Source organism: Anastrepha obliqua, chromosome 4 (genome assembly GCF_027943255.1).
Source record: "Anastrepha obliqua isolate idAnaObli1 chromosome 4, idAnaObli1_1.0, whole genome shotgun sequence".
NCBI lineage: Eukaryota > Metazoa > Arthropoda > Insecta > Diptera > Tephritidae > Anastrepha > Anastrepha obliqua.
Genome location: NC_072895.1, coordinates 65082880 through 65098661, shown reverse-complemented (window position 1 = coordinate 65098661; position 15782 = coordinate 65082880). Strand labels below are relative to the sequence as shown.

Sequence of the window (15782 nt, the reverse complement as noted above, 5' to 3'; positions counted from 1 at the left end):
TCAAACAGTGAATGTACCCGAAACGATAATTATCGACATAAACCCAATAGCGAATCATACTCCCACACAAATTAACTTATATGTAACAAAAGTTATTATCACACATATTTTTTTATATTCTTCTGTTGTAGCTCCTAAGACATCTGCTAGTTTTTGGAGTTTCGTGATTCAGGCACACGAGCACGCCTGTGTTATATATCTTTATTTCAAAAGAGTTCTATTATGTACCGCAGAAAGGGGCCAAGAAATTATTAAATACATTGAACCGCCAAAGAGGCGATTTGAAATATTTTTCCTTCAGTAATTTACAAATTTTCGCTTACTCTACCACTGACGCAAAAATCGTTGATTGCGAAATAGAAACTCCTTGTGAGCACACGGCACTGGCAGTATAGAAGTATTACATTTAAGTATGCGTGCAACAAACTTTGTTAAAAAAGCTTTTCCTGCAGCACTCGCTATGCATCTCACTCAAAGTCAATTCTCAACCAAAGTCTAAATAATTGGTTAGTATCGAATTTCAACCAAAGATACATATAATTATAAAAAATATGCCCTTAATGAACTTTGTTCAACGAAACCTCTGCGTAAATTTTCTGCCTTCACAATTTCAGGTATTTGATTAATTAATTTTTGTGTTTTTTTTTTTTTTTGTTCTATCTTAAAGTAGTTATTAAGCGTGGCACGTGTCTTGATTGTTACAAAAGTAAAACAAAATTAAAAACAAAAAATATTAAATAAAAAAATAATAATAAAAATGAAAAAACTGAAGGCCTAATGACACAAAAATAAAAATTTACAAAAAAAAATTTTCATTAACCATCAATTTTTAGACACGCGTTTTACAAAACTCACTATTGAATGCCGAACATGAACATTTTTTGTTTTTTGTTATTTGCTTTTTGTTTCAATTTCGTAATTTTTACAATTTTCGAAGTATCGCATAATTATTGTAATTATTATTGAATGCAAATGCTTATTAGTAATTTTTACTTTTGTAATTTTTTATGTTTTCAGTTTTGTTTAGTTTTTGTTCATTTTGTTCATTGCTTTACATTTTTGTTGCATTTTTTTGAATATTTTTTTTTTTGTTTTTGTTTTTTTTTCGTATTCGTACTTACATTTACGTTATCACAGTTCGTAATTAACAAATCAAGTTTACAACTAAAAAGTTAAAATTTTAAAGTTATCGAAACCTTAGTCACTAAATTTCTTACAGTTAACGCTAATAACTAATTTGCTTGAAGATCAGGTTGCGGTTTTCTCTCATTTCTGTACAGTCGTGGCGTACACAATTGTTAACCGCCACTGTCCTGACCTTCGTTCAAGTCAAATGCACTAATGGTGTATTCCTACTAAGGATTTACAAGTTTTCACCCCCATTTCTATTAACTAATTACGCTTTTTTACGCTCTCTTCAGCTCTCTAAACATTCTAACTGGTAAGTACTACAGTATACAACAACAATTTACGCACTACTTTTAACTTCTCATTATATACAGTTATATTCTAAATCCCTAATGCTAAAAATGGGTGTTTTTTGGGCTAAGTCCATACGTTGCTTTTGCCGTGGAGTTGAAACTCAATTTCTGTCTCCAGCGGCGTGCTTTGTACGTGACCTTAAGTGGCATATAGTGTTGTTTCAATTTGTCTGTTTCTTTGTTTGTTTGTTTTGCTTCGTGTTTCGTGTGTCCCGCTTAGCTGCGTTCGATTTTCGATTTCGCTGCATTTGCTGTGTCTTACTAAAAATTATTTACAGTTACATAGTTACATGGTATGTATGTGAATGAGGCACGTAGCAAGTTCTTGTGGCAAGTTAAGTTCACGTAGGCAGTGTTGCAGTCGTCTTCTGCTTCTCGCTACCTTCATCGTTCTCGACATCATCCACTCCTTCTTTTGTTTGCGTGCCGCATTTGCTTTGGCTACATCTTTCGTGCACCACACCGACGACCGTTGGCCGCACTATTTGCTAGACGCGAGTTTCGCTGCGATGCAACGGCTGCAATTCACGCTGTGTGTCATTGTAGTACTCATGGTCTGAGCTGGTCGGCTCCGAGCCTCCATTAGCCGCTGCCATGGCTGCCACATTCATGTCGTGCATTGCCGTGAGTGCAGCTATTGTGTTTGCCGCCGCCGCAACTGCCGCCGCTGTTGTTGGCGCATGATGGGGGTGGTGGTGGCCGGCGCTTAAGACGCTGCCGTTGCCACTTGGCAACACTGTGGCTCCGCTGCTATTACGATTCGTCATCACTGGTATACCAATCGTTTGCGTTGGTATTGGTGCATCATCGACGCTCAGTGCTTGAGCATTGAGCAAATATTCTGGATTGTCGACGCTTGCCGGTACGCCGATTAGATCCATGTAACCACCGGCGCCAATACCCACACCGCCGTTGGGGTGACCATTCGCCTTGATGGTGTTGTTGTTACTACCGGTGGCACCTTTCGGTCCAGTAGTCTGGCAGGTGGTGGGCATAAGGTAGTCATCTTCGTCGACAGGTAGGTCGAGTCGCAAGTTGCCGACACCAACCTCACGAGCATTCGAGTCAGTCTCGTCGTCGCCACCAGATGATGAATTCTTATTCATTGGATCTTTGCAATAGCGATTCAGTGTAGGGACCTCATCGGTGTCTTCAACTCTAATGGGTCGCGGCACTACCTTCGGATGTGTGTAATTCTCTGCCTCAACCATAGTTTCTGGTCCCTCTGTGGTGGGTGCCAACTTTCGGATGAGATCCTTTTCGTCTTGACTCGTATAGGCGGGTAAGCGTGTAAATTTATCACCTGGTATGACCAAATACCTACCAGGGTCGCGAGCAAACTCGGAGAAAACATTCACCAACTGCTTAAATGACGGACGCATTTCAGCATCCAAGTGCCAGCAGGATAACAGCGTACAATAGATATCTAGCGAGCAGATTGCGGGCTGCTCCAATTTTAGTCCAACTTCAATGAGATCGGGTATATCTTTGGCGGGTATATTTTCATGTGGGCGTTGACCGAAAGTCAACAGCTCCCAAATGGTTACGCCAAACGCCCACACGTCCGACTTGCTAGTAAAGACACGATGTCTTATGCATTCCAATGCCAGCCACTTTATAGGCATTTTACCGCCAGCCGCCTTATATTCATTAGAGTCACTGCTAAGTAGTTTCGCCAACCCAAAATCGGTGATCTTCACAATGGACGGCGTTTGCACAAGCACATTGCGTGCTGCCAAATCGCGATGTACCAGTCTTTTTTCCTCCAAATATGACATACCTTTTGCAATTTGTGTGGACCAGTTCAATAGCGCCTTTGAACCTATTTTATCGCGATTATTACGCACATAGTCGAGTAGGCATCCGAGGGGCATAAGTTGTGTTATTAGCAACATTTGTGAGGTCATACAGACTGCTAGCAATTTCAGTAGATTTGGATGCTCCACCGAAGCCATGATGTATGCCTCGCGCAGAAACTCTTCACTCGATTCGGCGCTTGCGGCCTTCAACAACTCTTTAATGGCGACCGGAATTTTGACGTTCTCGCCCTCTGGCACCCAAACACCTTTGAACACACGACCGAATGCGCCCATGCCGAGTACACCACCTTTGCGCAACTCCGCATCCTTTACGATTCGCAATTTCGAAAGATTGGGTGAGATATTTGAGGGGCGCAGCGGTTCGGCATCCTCGCAGCCACTTAGTACACGCGTCATTTTCACCGCCTCCTTTTCGGCTTTGGTACGCTGCCGACAAACATAGCAAACGATACCCATACAGAACATTGCCACAAAAACAATAAAAATCACGATAATAAATATGTAGCTGTCTACGCCGGCGGTGAGTTTGGTGCCTTTGCCAGGTACTTCCGAGCAGTAGGTGCCAATATCGGTTGACTGATAAATTACATACGGATACTCAGTGGGGCACTTAGAAGTGCAGTTAAACATTGTCGTATTATCGTTGGGATCGCCGAAGCCAAAAACTTTAAAGCTGCGACAAGCGATGCAATCCTCAGCGCTCGGTCCTGTACAACCCTTACACTCAGAGTGGCATTCGAAACATTCACGTCGTGTCTCATCCGCATAATGGTCGGGCGGGCATTCATCTTCACACTGTTCGCCGCGTTTGTAGCCAGTACACTTAGAGCAGACTTGTTCATGAAAGCCGTACCCATTGCAGAGCTCACAACGTGGATGACATTTTCGGCAGATGGCTTTGCCAGCCAAAGGCTTCAAGTTGCCTTGCTCTTGTGGATTTACATATTCCCAGTAATAGCCATCAGGACACTTGTCGTTCTTCAGCAAGCAACGTTCGACGGTGGTATCACTATTGATGATGGCGAGATTACACGTTTTGCAACCTCCAGGTCCGATAGTGTCCCTAGGACCAGTACAACCCTCGCAAGTCTCGTGGCAAGGACGACAGGTGCCATAGTCGGAATATTTGTTGTCTGGGCAAACTGTAACGCAGCGTTTCTCGTCACGTACATGTACACATTCGTCGCAGTGATCAGCGCCGGGTCCAGAGCAGGTGAGGCACTCGGGATGGCATTCCTTACAGGTTTTATTGTCGAATTGATAGGCGCTATATGGGAAGTAAAGAATAAAATCATTAATGAGAACCTTTCGGGATTTGCGGTCACTCGACTTACTTCGATATATTGCGGCAATCGGCGATGCAAGTGCCATTATAAGCAAAATTCTTACATTCCAGACATTGATCCGTGCCTTTACCCCAGCAGCCGGACTTATTGCACTGGTCCGAGCAAACAAGACCCTCTGATTCTATTTCAAAAAGAAATGTGGGTTAATTAAAAAAAAAGCAAAGTATAAAAGATTTGGGAAGAGGAAGTTGGCTAAGAGAAGGCTTCCGATCTAATACTGGTATATCCTTTTACTTACTGCATTCGCTTTCGTTGCGATTCTTTGCGATCACCACACCATGATCTACTGACTTCTGCACCTTCTGCCAGTCGATGTCACTCACAAAGCAAATATTATCATTCTGCTGTATCACAACTGCACCAGAATTGATGCGCCTCAGGCTGCGCAGCTCTAAACTTTCCAGCGAAGATCTCACAATCGACAAGGAAGCAAAGTAACTCTCCATTAGCTGACGGCCATGTATGACCTCCAAATTGCGAAAATACGATAGATTCTTAAAAGCCGGGTGCGCGCCTTCAATATCCAAGTACCCTGTGATTTCCTTCACTGTGGAGAACACCTCTAAGCGATCAGGGTGCATAGAAATGAAACGTGGACCGAATGAGTTATTTGAGTAAATGTGTTGATAGCCGAAAAATGTCTGATCCAGTACACGTATGGAACCCTCAATCACTGTACATCCCTTGTACGTGTCGATATTTCCCGAATGCAGTGCTGGCGTGCCCGGGCACGTTTTCGGGCACGGCCCATTGCACGGCACACATTCACCATCTTTAGCCATCTTTTCCGCAGGACAACTACGCACACAAGCGCCATTATCCTTTAGCAAATGCTCGGGACATTCCTTAACGCAGGTGGCGCCATAAGCATATTTACCCTCGGGGTTTACTTCCCACAAATAATTTGTTGGATTGTATTTTTGCATGGGCGGGCACTCTTCCTTGCAAACACCATCATCGTAGAAATTCTTGCAGGCTATACATTCGCGCTGAGTCGGCCCAGTGCAACCGCCGGCGCAGAAAAGATGGCAGCACTCACGTGGACGCGAACCGAAGCAACGTCCTTGCGCACATTGTGGTGAGCAGTTAATTTTACTGAACTTTTGACAGTTGTTCGGACCTTCGCCCCAACAGCCGTGCTCACAGGAGTCATGACATTTCGGGCATTGACGTTCAGGGGGTGTGAAATTGTAGACATAGGTGAACTGATCGTCGGGACCTGGAGAAAAGAAAAGAGTTGAGTTGAGTCCCGAAGTGGACAAGTGAATGTGAAGATAAATGCAAAACGTGGTTACTTACCAGATATGATCTCTTTCCAGTCGATTGTTTTGATGTGACATAAATTAAAATTGTTGAAGAAACCCACAGACCCTTGAAGGATATCCCTGAGTGCAGGCATTTCGAGAGTGAACATTTTGGAGTAGGCAGTGAACAGAGCAAACTGTTGTTCTTGAACGTTGAGATTGAATAAAGTGCGGCCACGGATGATCTGTAGTCTGAAAAGAGGAACAATGAGAAGATATTTAAATGGAAAGCAAGAACAAATATAAATGTTAATTAAATACAAAGACTCCTCAATTCCAATTCAAAAGCTAGTGTCTAGTTATTCCGCAAAGATTCATTTCTGAACTATAAAGCCAAAAATTCTGCCCAACAAGATGTCTAAAAATCAGAGTCAAATTTGAGTATTTGGATTAACATTGAATAATGAACGAATCTAAAACTTAAGAAAAAGTTTGAAGAGCGTTCAGTAGTGCTAAGTAGTTGTATAAGCAGAGATGAGCGCTTATGCCTAAGGTAAGGTATATGGGCTACACGCGGAAGAGCTACTTCGAACCGTAGAAAAAATAGCTCACACACCACGTGCGCACTCTCTTCATGTCATTCTAACTAATTTTTAATAATAATATATTTCACTTTTTAACAAAAGCCATTGAAAGTTCCAAACTTTGTGCGAAATTCAGAAAAAATCATAAAATTTTTCCATCTTTTTAATCAGAATTTTAAGAAATCTTTTATGTACGCAGTCTTGTAACCCATTAAAGTTTAGTATAATAAATGGAAGGCTTGAAGTACCTCGAAAAGCGCATTGATTTAAAAACAAATGTTTTTTGGTGCTGGTATTGTTGATTTCCTTCCGTAAACAAATTTCCTAAATATCAACGTGAATTTTGAGACACTGAAAATAAATACTCTCATACACTCCGAGAGTCATCTCATCATCTGTTACCAGCACCTGCACCATACATTCGACATGTATGAAGAGGAACTTATGAAGTGCGGATTTTGTACGTTAAGATAGAATTGAAAAAACAACTCTATTGTTTGCCAATAAAGATGGAGGAGAAGAAAATGCAAAAGGAGGAGAAAGATTACTTTAGGTTCAGAGAAATCTTTTATGGCTTTCCTCACGTTTAACGGGGCATGAAAAGTAGAGAATACCCCTTGCCAAGTGCCTTTCGCCGTAAATGACATTTGAAGGTTATGCCTTGAGGTTCTTTTCGCCTGCATGTAGAGAGTTGCCATATCTTGTATTGGCTGATTAAGAGATGGATAACTTAAGGCATTTATTTCATGAGTACAATGAAAAATCTAGGTTCTGTCGCTTTGGCGTAGTTTTACCCCCCTTGCAGCTCCTATAACGGATCTGAAGAGTGAAAATGATCTTGAAATTGATTGGCTTGGACTTGCTTAAGGGGTTACATGGGTTTCGTTGGTTAAAAAATCGATTTATTTTTTTTTTTGCTTATTAATTTTTACAACTTCTCAGGAATATTATCCTAAATTTTCAAGTCGATCCGAATAATAAATTTGGAGATACAGCCTTTGGAAGGTGTGCGCTCCAAGCCACTTTTATTGTTATTCAAAACTTTAAACGCGTTTTTCTCGGAACCGTGTTTTCAAAGTCGGTTGTCAAATGTTCTCGAAAACTACTCAACCGATTTTGATGAAATTTTACACAGGTGTTCGAATTTACTCGTGCTTGAACGAAGGATTTTTTTTTTTTGTTTTCAATTACAACTATTAAAAAAAAAAAACAAAATGTCAAGCAAATTTAACCGAAATTTTCCTTTTTTTGCAAAAATGTCTGCCAAAATTCCAATTTTTACTTTTTTTTCTTTCCTTCATTCAAGCACGAGTTTATGGTCTTAACTAAAGCAGTTATTTTTGTTTTTTCATTTTTGATGAGCCTGTCAGGAGTTATGCTGACAACGCGAACGCACCTGTTTTTCGAGGGGTCACCGAAAATGACGTCACAATGGAGGAGTTTTAATTTTTTTTTTTTTTGAAAATTTCAGAAATTATTCTTTAAATATGTATCTATAAGACAGAAAAAAGTTTGAATTAAATAAATAATCTTTTACATAGAAAAAAAAAATATTGAAAATAGGTCTTTTTTTACCTGACGAAACTAATGTAACCCCTTAATATTTGAATAATAATAGCAATTATACTGACTATGAAAATTTGCTAACTAAAATCGGTTGGGATGGCATGCAACTCTTTCAAAACAATCACCGCTTATTTATTAGGTTAAAAATAAAGAAGTTTTAAATTAAAATTTGAAAACTAAAATTATTCGCGCTTAATTTTAAATTAATTATTATTAACACTTACCTTGGGAATACAACATTTTGTATGTCCACATGACTTATGAGTATATAGCCGGTCACTTCGCGAATATTCTCCAAAAAGCTGAGATCCATACCTGGTTCTTGCAACCAGGTCAACTCCAAATTGCCATCCACATAAGTGCAGTTGTTGTAGCGATCACGTAAGTTACGATAGTGATGTTCGCGATTCGACGGCACTGACAAACGAGATTTGGTACCAATGCAAACTGCAAAGAAAAATAGACAAACATAATTTATTAGTTTTGCTAACCAAATTTGAACGGATGCGTCATGGATGAGTTTAGAAAAAATATATGTTCGTATCTAATTAATAATGACACGCAGTTTTTTTGCATGAACAAATGCCTTATTTCTTAGCGCCAGCGGCATATTTTAAGTCGCAGAAAAAGGTTTGCAAAGAAAAAATGCACAAACAAAAAGTTATATTATTAGTAAAACAACAATCATACAATCATTTAAAAAACAATCATAGATAATTCCAAATTTGGTGTGATTATTTCCTCAGATATACTCAGCATCTGTATACATATGTGTATATGTAGTCAAGTTTTTATATACACACGACATACACAGGCAGCTAGCATTAAACTTTTCGAATAGTGCTCAAAATTGCCCAAGTCTAAGATCAGCTTATTGTTAGACGAACACACGAATGTCCATATAAGGCGGTGCAGGGTAAACAAAAAAGGCAACAACACTTACAAAGAGACGCTCACATGTCTGTTTTTGAGTAGATATATGACTTTTTCCAAATGAAATAAATTAGTGTAAGTGTAAGTGTATGTGTGTAAACTAAATAATATTAATATTTCTACTCGCTCAAACGCTAAACGCACTCCTACGTCATAAAACAACGTACGCGGCGAGCAGTTGCAGACGCCGCCATACTTGTAAAGGCGACAATTACTTACACAACATTCGCATATAACTTAATTTTTTACTACTGTGTTTAAATAAAGAAAAAAACAAAAATTGTGGCAAGTTCGACAAATACATAGACAGTCCCATATTTGCACACATATACGCTCTCTGCTAGTAGTCAACAAATCAGTTGCTAGTTAGAACAAGGCTTGTTGACTTGCCAACTGGTTAGCCAAGTAAGATCAGTGGCGCAAAGAGCGGTTTACATGTGTGACTGTCGGTTCGCATTTGGCGTTGCATGTAAACGGCAGTTCACAAATCACCACATACAGTCCAGCACATACTTAGCCAAATAGGAGAATAGCCGTCGAGTCAACGAGCCAACGAGCTAGCCCGTAAGTGTATGCGTCATAAGCTACCGCATTCACGCTCCGTTTGTTGGCGATGACGACGGCGTTGGCGACTACGTCATCAACACAAGCAGTGGCGCATGTGCGCCACCCCAGCAAAGCGTCGCGCTACGCTATTTAGTTGTTAGTTCTCTGCTTTGCGTGTCTAGTAAATTGCGGCAAGCTTTATATTCTTACACCTGCAGGTGGCGGTGAGCCAACGTGTGTGTCGGAGATTCGGGGCACCGAAGTGCAAAGTCTTTAAACGGTAAAAGCTAATGATGCAGCTACGAGTACTTAAATACACTGCAAAAGGGGAACAGTACAAAAATACGATATGAGGAAGTGAATATTTTTGGACGCTCAATAATTTAATTTGCATGTTTAAGTACAAACCAATAAAATACGAGGGGTGGCTATTATAAATTGTGACTGATGTTGGAAAACATTTTATTTTCATTTCATGAATATTCACTTGCTATCAGCTGCAAGATCACCATCTTTTTTGCACCTTCAACAGGCTCAAACATGTTTTTATTTTCAATGCAGATTTCACCTTATGGAAACATATAGAAATCGCGAATGAGTAGATACGGTGAATAAGGTGGATGGCTAAGGTGGATGCGATACTTTACTAATAATTAAGAAAAAAAGTCGAAATTGTTCAAAATGCTGGCGGAGAGTGTAGATTTCTCTTCTCTTTTCCAGAGTAAAATTGACATCAAACATAATGCGAGGCACATGTCGCCTCAAAGTCAACATGCCTCGGGAGAGTCGCTATAGTATCGAATTTTTTAATATTTTCCTTCAAGTTTTTTTAAATATATGTAGGTCCATGCTCAATAACTACCTTAAGTAATTTTTTTCTACCTAAATAAATTGAAATATGTCTTCACCACACATAAATTATTTTTTTGTTTACTTTCTTACTTCTCATAAATTTAATTCGGTTATTATCCTCTTTTATCATAAACCTAATATTTGACAATCATTACAAGTTCGGCTTTAGCCTTAAACTTGGATAAGTGTACAATATAAACACCTCGTGTTAATAAAATATAAATTCTTGTTTGTCGCGTACTAGTGCGTTTACGCATAATTGTTGTTGGGTGCACAAAGCCGTAAGCACATTTAGTAGAATCCAAAGAAGTTAGGCGGTAGAAAAATAAATAGTTTCATAAAACATTCATACTTACATATACACATACATAATACATACATACATACATATCATACTCAGAAACATACCTTAAATAAGGAACACGGAAAAACTGGAATACTAAATGCTTTTTACGACTAGAGCCTCTATAGCAACAGATGGATCTGCTATTACGGCTAAAACAACACTAAAAGAAACATAAAAATAAAAAAAATACGAATTAAGCAACACCAGAAGCAAAATACTTAACAGGCCAACAAACGATGTTGACTCGCTTCCACGAAAAGCAACAAACAACCAAAACAACAAAAGCAACAGCAACATCGTAGGGGCAGTATACACATACTTTTAAAAAAGCAGCCAAAAAGGTTTGAAATGCAAAGAGCCAAGAGCCAAGAGCCAAGAGAACAGCGAAGAGCGATACGAAATAAGCATCAACAACAAATGCATAAAATGCCAACAAAGGTAACCATATTGCGACGTTTCCAGTCGAGTTGAAACTGAGAGCTGAGCGGCAGTGCGCTGAGCTGACTGAATAAACCGGCTGTGCGCAAGTTGAGGGGAAACTGTTTTCTGCAGTAACAGACAACAAGCAACAAACAACAAGCAACTTTAACATAAAACACCAAAACAACAACAGCAACAATAACTTAAGCAATGCTTGCTGCCATAGTGTAATTTCAGTTTTGTAGCTGCAACTGGTGTTTTGGGGTGACTGGAATGATGTGAAAGGAAAGACGTTTATGACGTATGAGAGCTGGATGTTGGGTGCCGGGTGTTGTGCAGAAGAGCCAGTGGGCGCCGTTGAGATCTTTTTTATGTGAATATGCAGTAAGTTGTATTGCGGGTGCATTGAGTTATGCGCCAAAGTCACGATGTTGCTTTAGACTTTTTCTGAAATGCCATTCGAGATATGGTTAAATAAGAAACAAAATGTGAAACAAAACTTGATGTTCTAATTTGTAGTTCATGGAAGTAAATGCTGTATGGATTTATTTATCATATAACAGATTTTTTTTTTTTTTTGAATTTTTCATTACACATGAAGTGATTTCAAATGGAAGTCATATTTAGATATAAAAATTAAGTCCCACCAGCTTATCTGGAGTAAGAGAAGGGATATAGGGAGCATTTATTTTGAATCATTCTAGGCATAAAGAAGATAATTATTTTTCTAGAAAAACCCATTTATCCTATTTTAAAATTTTATGTGGAAATTATGAAAATTCCACAAACATCTCGTCCCAGTTCCACGATTTGCAGTTACATTTTTTAGTAAGATTATAATATGCATTTTTGCACTATTAAAGCGCAAATTTCAAGTTTCTGAAAATATTGTAGAGTTTTTATAACATAATTTCCTGCTGTTTGATTATAATGGATTATATAACCTTAATTGATTTAATCCTTTTTTTATTGCATTTAGTAAAATAATTAAAATTAGTTTCTTTGAATATTCAAGGACACAACGTTTCTCCAAATACTTAATTCGCACAGAGGTTTCGAAGCTTGCCATGTATAAATTTTTAGCACCTCAAACTAAAAAATACGTAGGGCTCTTTTGGGCGACAAGCCACTTCCCAGACATGCCTGAAACCATCTCTTCGAAAATATGGATACGAGCAAAAAATACATAATACAAATATAAATAAAACTGCATCGCGATCCTAAGTTCGCTACTACTACTATTATGTACGGCTTTCGCTAGACAAAGGACACCCCTTTCGGTAAGAATTAAACTTTTTGTAGGATATACAGATTAGCTGCATTCTTTATCCCTCAACAAATTTCTCAAATTCATTAAGCAGTTAGAGAAGTTTGAAGAAAAGATAACAGTGTAATATCTTCCCCCTCCCTGTAACCATATAATTTCACCACCTTGCATACTTCCGCTCTTTTTCAGGTCTCATATATAAAAGCCTCAGTGCTTGGGTCTCAGTAATTATCTCTCACCCTACTTAAATCCATCCATCCATGTAGGATTAAATATTCAAACAGGATATTTAACATAGTCTTGATTTTGGAATTAACCCAGCATGATTCTAAATATTTTCTTACTTGAAAACTCAAACTCGTTTCGTTTATACAACCTAGATGAAACGCTTCATTTCTGGGCCTATTGACCTTAACACGAGTCCGATATGCTGCTAGAACCATAGAAACATGCACCTCCTCTATCAAAACTAATAAAAAACTTAAACGAAGATTTTAATTTAAAACTTTCAAATTACCTGGCCTGTCGTATTTATACGTATTTATTTATATGTAGATGTATGTGTGCAAGTGACATCAATGCATATGTGTAGGTATATAGTAAAGAGTTTTCTCTTCATACAGTTTTTCCAGCTCATCCATGTGAAGTTGTATATGTGTCTGTGGATGTGTAAGCACTTCAAAGTGACATGCAAAATATTATAGAAAGTTGCTGATGAATTCCACAGATATCCATCAAATAATTCCAATGTCATTGTCGATGTTTTACTCGTAGTCGTATGTGTGCATGAAGTGAGTTATCAGCTATGGAATGTTGATGTGAAGAAGCCGAGGTAATTGCTTTAGCTTGTTGCTACTACAGCTGTGGTTTTGGGGTTGCGGCTCTACCGATGGTTGATGTAAATATGTACGAGTATCAAAGCAGAAAACATGAGTTTTGCAGACTTCTGTATGCATGAATGTGATTATGTGTGAGCGCAGAAGTGGGGTTTCATGAAAGTATGTGTGTTTAGGTGAAGCCTGCTTACTAAGATTTCCTTCATGGCCACAAAAGTGCCGGGTGACATATGAGGCATGTAAAAACGGCTGTCTATAAAAACTTACAAAGGTACGTCTACCTTGTTATGTATACATGCATGTGCTTAGCCATTTATTGCTATTTAAATAGTTGTGATTTCTTTTTGAAAAGCATTAATTTGCGCGTCAAAACCAACTAACCAGTTAGCTGAGCGGCAAGCGCGGAGCAGCGACCGCAGGCGAGGTAAGCAAATAAAATAGCGCACAAGCTTTCGAACATATGAAAATGTAATGTAGGAATGTGTACTTACATAAAAATATATATGTACAACATGTAAAGACAGGCAAATAAGCAAACAGGCGAGCGTTGATAATGTTTTGTGTCTTTGTGTCATATAAAAAAGAAGAAGAAGAAAAAAACGAAAAACACAATAGTAGGAAAAGCGAGAAGTGAGTAAAACCACCGCAAACCGAAACGAAGTGAACCAACATTCGAATCTTGTCGGTCATCAATCAGCACGATCGAGTGCCTGTCGCACTGAGTGACTTGGCTGACTGGCTGACCGATTGGCTGAAGTGTTTGGCAGCACAAGAAAAAACAAATAACCGAGGCGCAACAAGCAAATAAAACTGAGCTTGAGTGCCTGTTGCCGCAGGCAAATAAAAAATCAAGCGGCAGCGCCAGCATTGCTTGGATTCTAACTCTTGCACATACATACACACATACATAGTAGTAAAAATAAATGCGCGCGTTCGTTGCTTAAGTCTTTTATTTTTACCAAATGTCCGAATATTCATGAGGCAAGCAAAGGTAGACGCAAACGTTTATACACACATACATATAAATTTATGTATATATAAGCTAACCACGGGCATTTTCCATATTTAATTATATCTATTATTTCCATTTTTCTCGTGCTGCCTGTCAAAAATTAAATGCTTCTTTTTTTCAAAATACAATAATTTGAAGTGGTCCGCTCGCCCTGGTCAAAAGCAGTACAAATTTTGGCAATTACATATAGATATGAGATTACATTCCTTTCTGTTCTGTTTTTGTTTTTTGTTTTTGGGAGTATACAAAGAGCTCTTTCAATGCAGCCTCCCTCGATGTGTTCAATTTGTGAGCGAGCAACGTACACGGAAGGGTTATGACTGACCTTCTTAACGGCCGAGCTACTTTACTGATGCATTGAGATTAGCCACGAAGAGGCGGGGATGAGACAAATTTCATTTCATGTGGCTTATATTTTTTATTTCCACATTTTTTCTTAAACTACTTGTTTTTTGTTGGCTGCCACAGCACGGCCACTGGCACGTATTAATTCACACTCACTGGCGAAGTGACCAACTTGGCATTGTTGTTGTACGAGTATTACTCAAACCAAAAATAAAAAAATGTAAATTAAATTTTTAGAATTTTAATGGCGGCAAACAATAAAAAAACACATAAAAATTATAATAGCATAAAAGTGGCAGAATGAAAAGTGGCAAAACGAAAGATGAGAACGATTGTTGGTAAGATGCTGGGACAAAAGGTAGGGCAGAGCAGAGCAGAGCGGCACAGAACTGCTAAAAAGGCACAAAAGGAATCCATTCGAGATATATTGTTGGCGATAAGCCTTGAAGGCGCAGCTGCGCTGCCATTGAAGACGGCGCTGAAGAGCGCATGCGTGTCAAATAGTAGCTGAGTTTAGGGTAAGACAAAGGTTGGGCAACGGAAAAAGACTGAAGAAGCGTCAGTGCAAGGGAAAATTTGTACTGAATTCGTGCTTTGCTTTTTTTTTTAAAAAAAAAGAAGTGTTCTCAGTTATGGCTTACAATTGACGCATTTATGCACTTCATTAGCCGATAAGTGCATCATAAATGTGCACACAAACAAGCAGAGATGTGTAGGCACATATATATACTAATAAATAAATACAATTATGCATACATGTATACATAAAACACTTATGCAATGGGTATAAAAATGACTTTTCAATGCTCTTTTTTGACTTGAAAATATCATAATTAGTGTATGTATTTCTTTAAAATGTTTGTTTTTCTTCAATTCTGAGTGTATATGTTATTACTAAAACAACAACAATAAAATCACTATGTATACACAATTGGCAGTTGCACCCTTAATGGGGTTTCGGCCAAGCTTCTGCCCCCCTTTGTCGTGTGTGCCTTGATTTTTTTCCTCAAATTGCCCCTCCAAACGGCAGATGGTTTCTCATGGCAGAAATACCTTCGAAGATTTGTCACTGCCAGTCGAGGAGTGACCGCTATTCGAAAAAACCATTTCTATCATTTGGAGTTTCAGGCCTACAGTGGGTTTCGAACCCGAGTACTACCGAATGGTGCTCACACACCAACCCA

General features: G+C 38.8%; 1 protein-coding gene across 1 annotated transcript in view; it reads right to left on the bottom strand.

The window, feature by feature from the left end:
• Window positions 1-644: 644 nt before the first annotated feature.
• LOC129243729 (epidermal growth factor receptor) overlaps window positions 645-15782 on the bottom strand; it is a 58055-nt gene continuing 42917 nt past the window's right edge. The window contains exons 2-6 of the mRNA XM_054880974.1: window positions 8266-8488; window positions 5947-6143; window positions 4886-5866; window positions 4636-4768; window positions 645-4568 (exon numbers count right to left, since the gene is read on the bottom strand). Of these exons, the coding sequence (XP_054736949.1) occupies window positions 1970-4568; window positions 4636-4768; window positions 4886-5866; window positions 5947-6143; window positions 8266-8488 (4133 nt within the window). The 3' untranslated portion in view covers window positions 645-1969. The remainder of the gene's footprint in view (window positions 4569-4635; window positions 4769-4885; window positions 5867-5946; window positions 6144-8265; window positions 8489-15782) is intronic.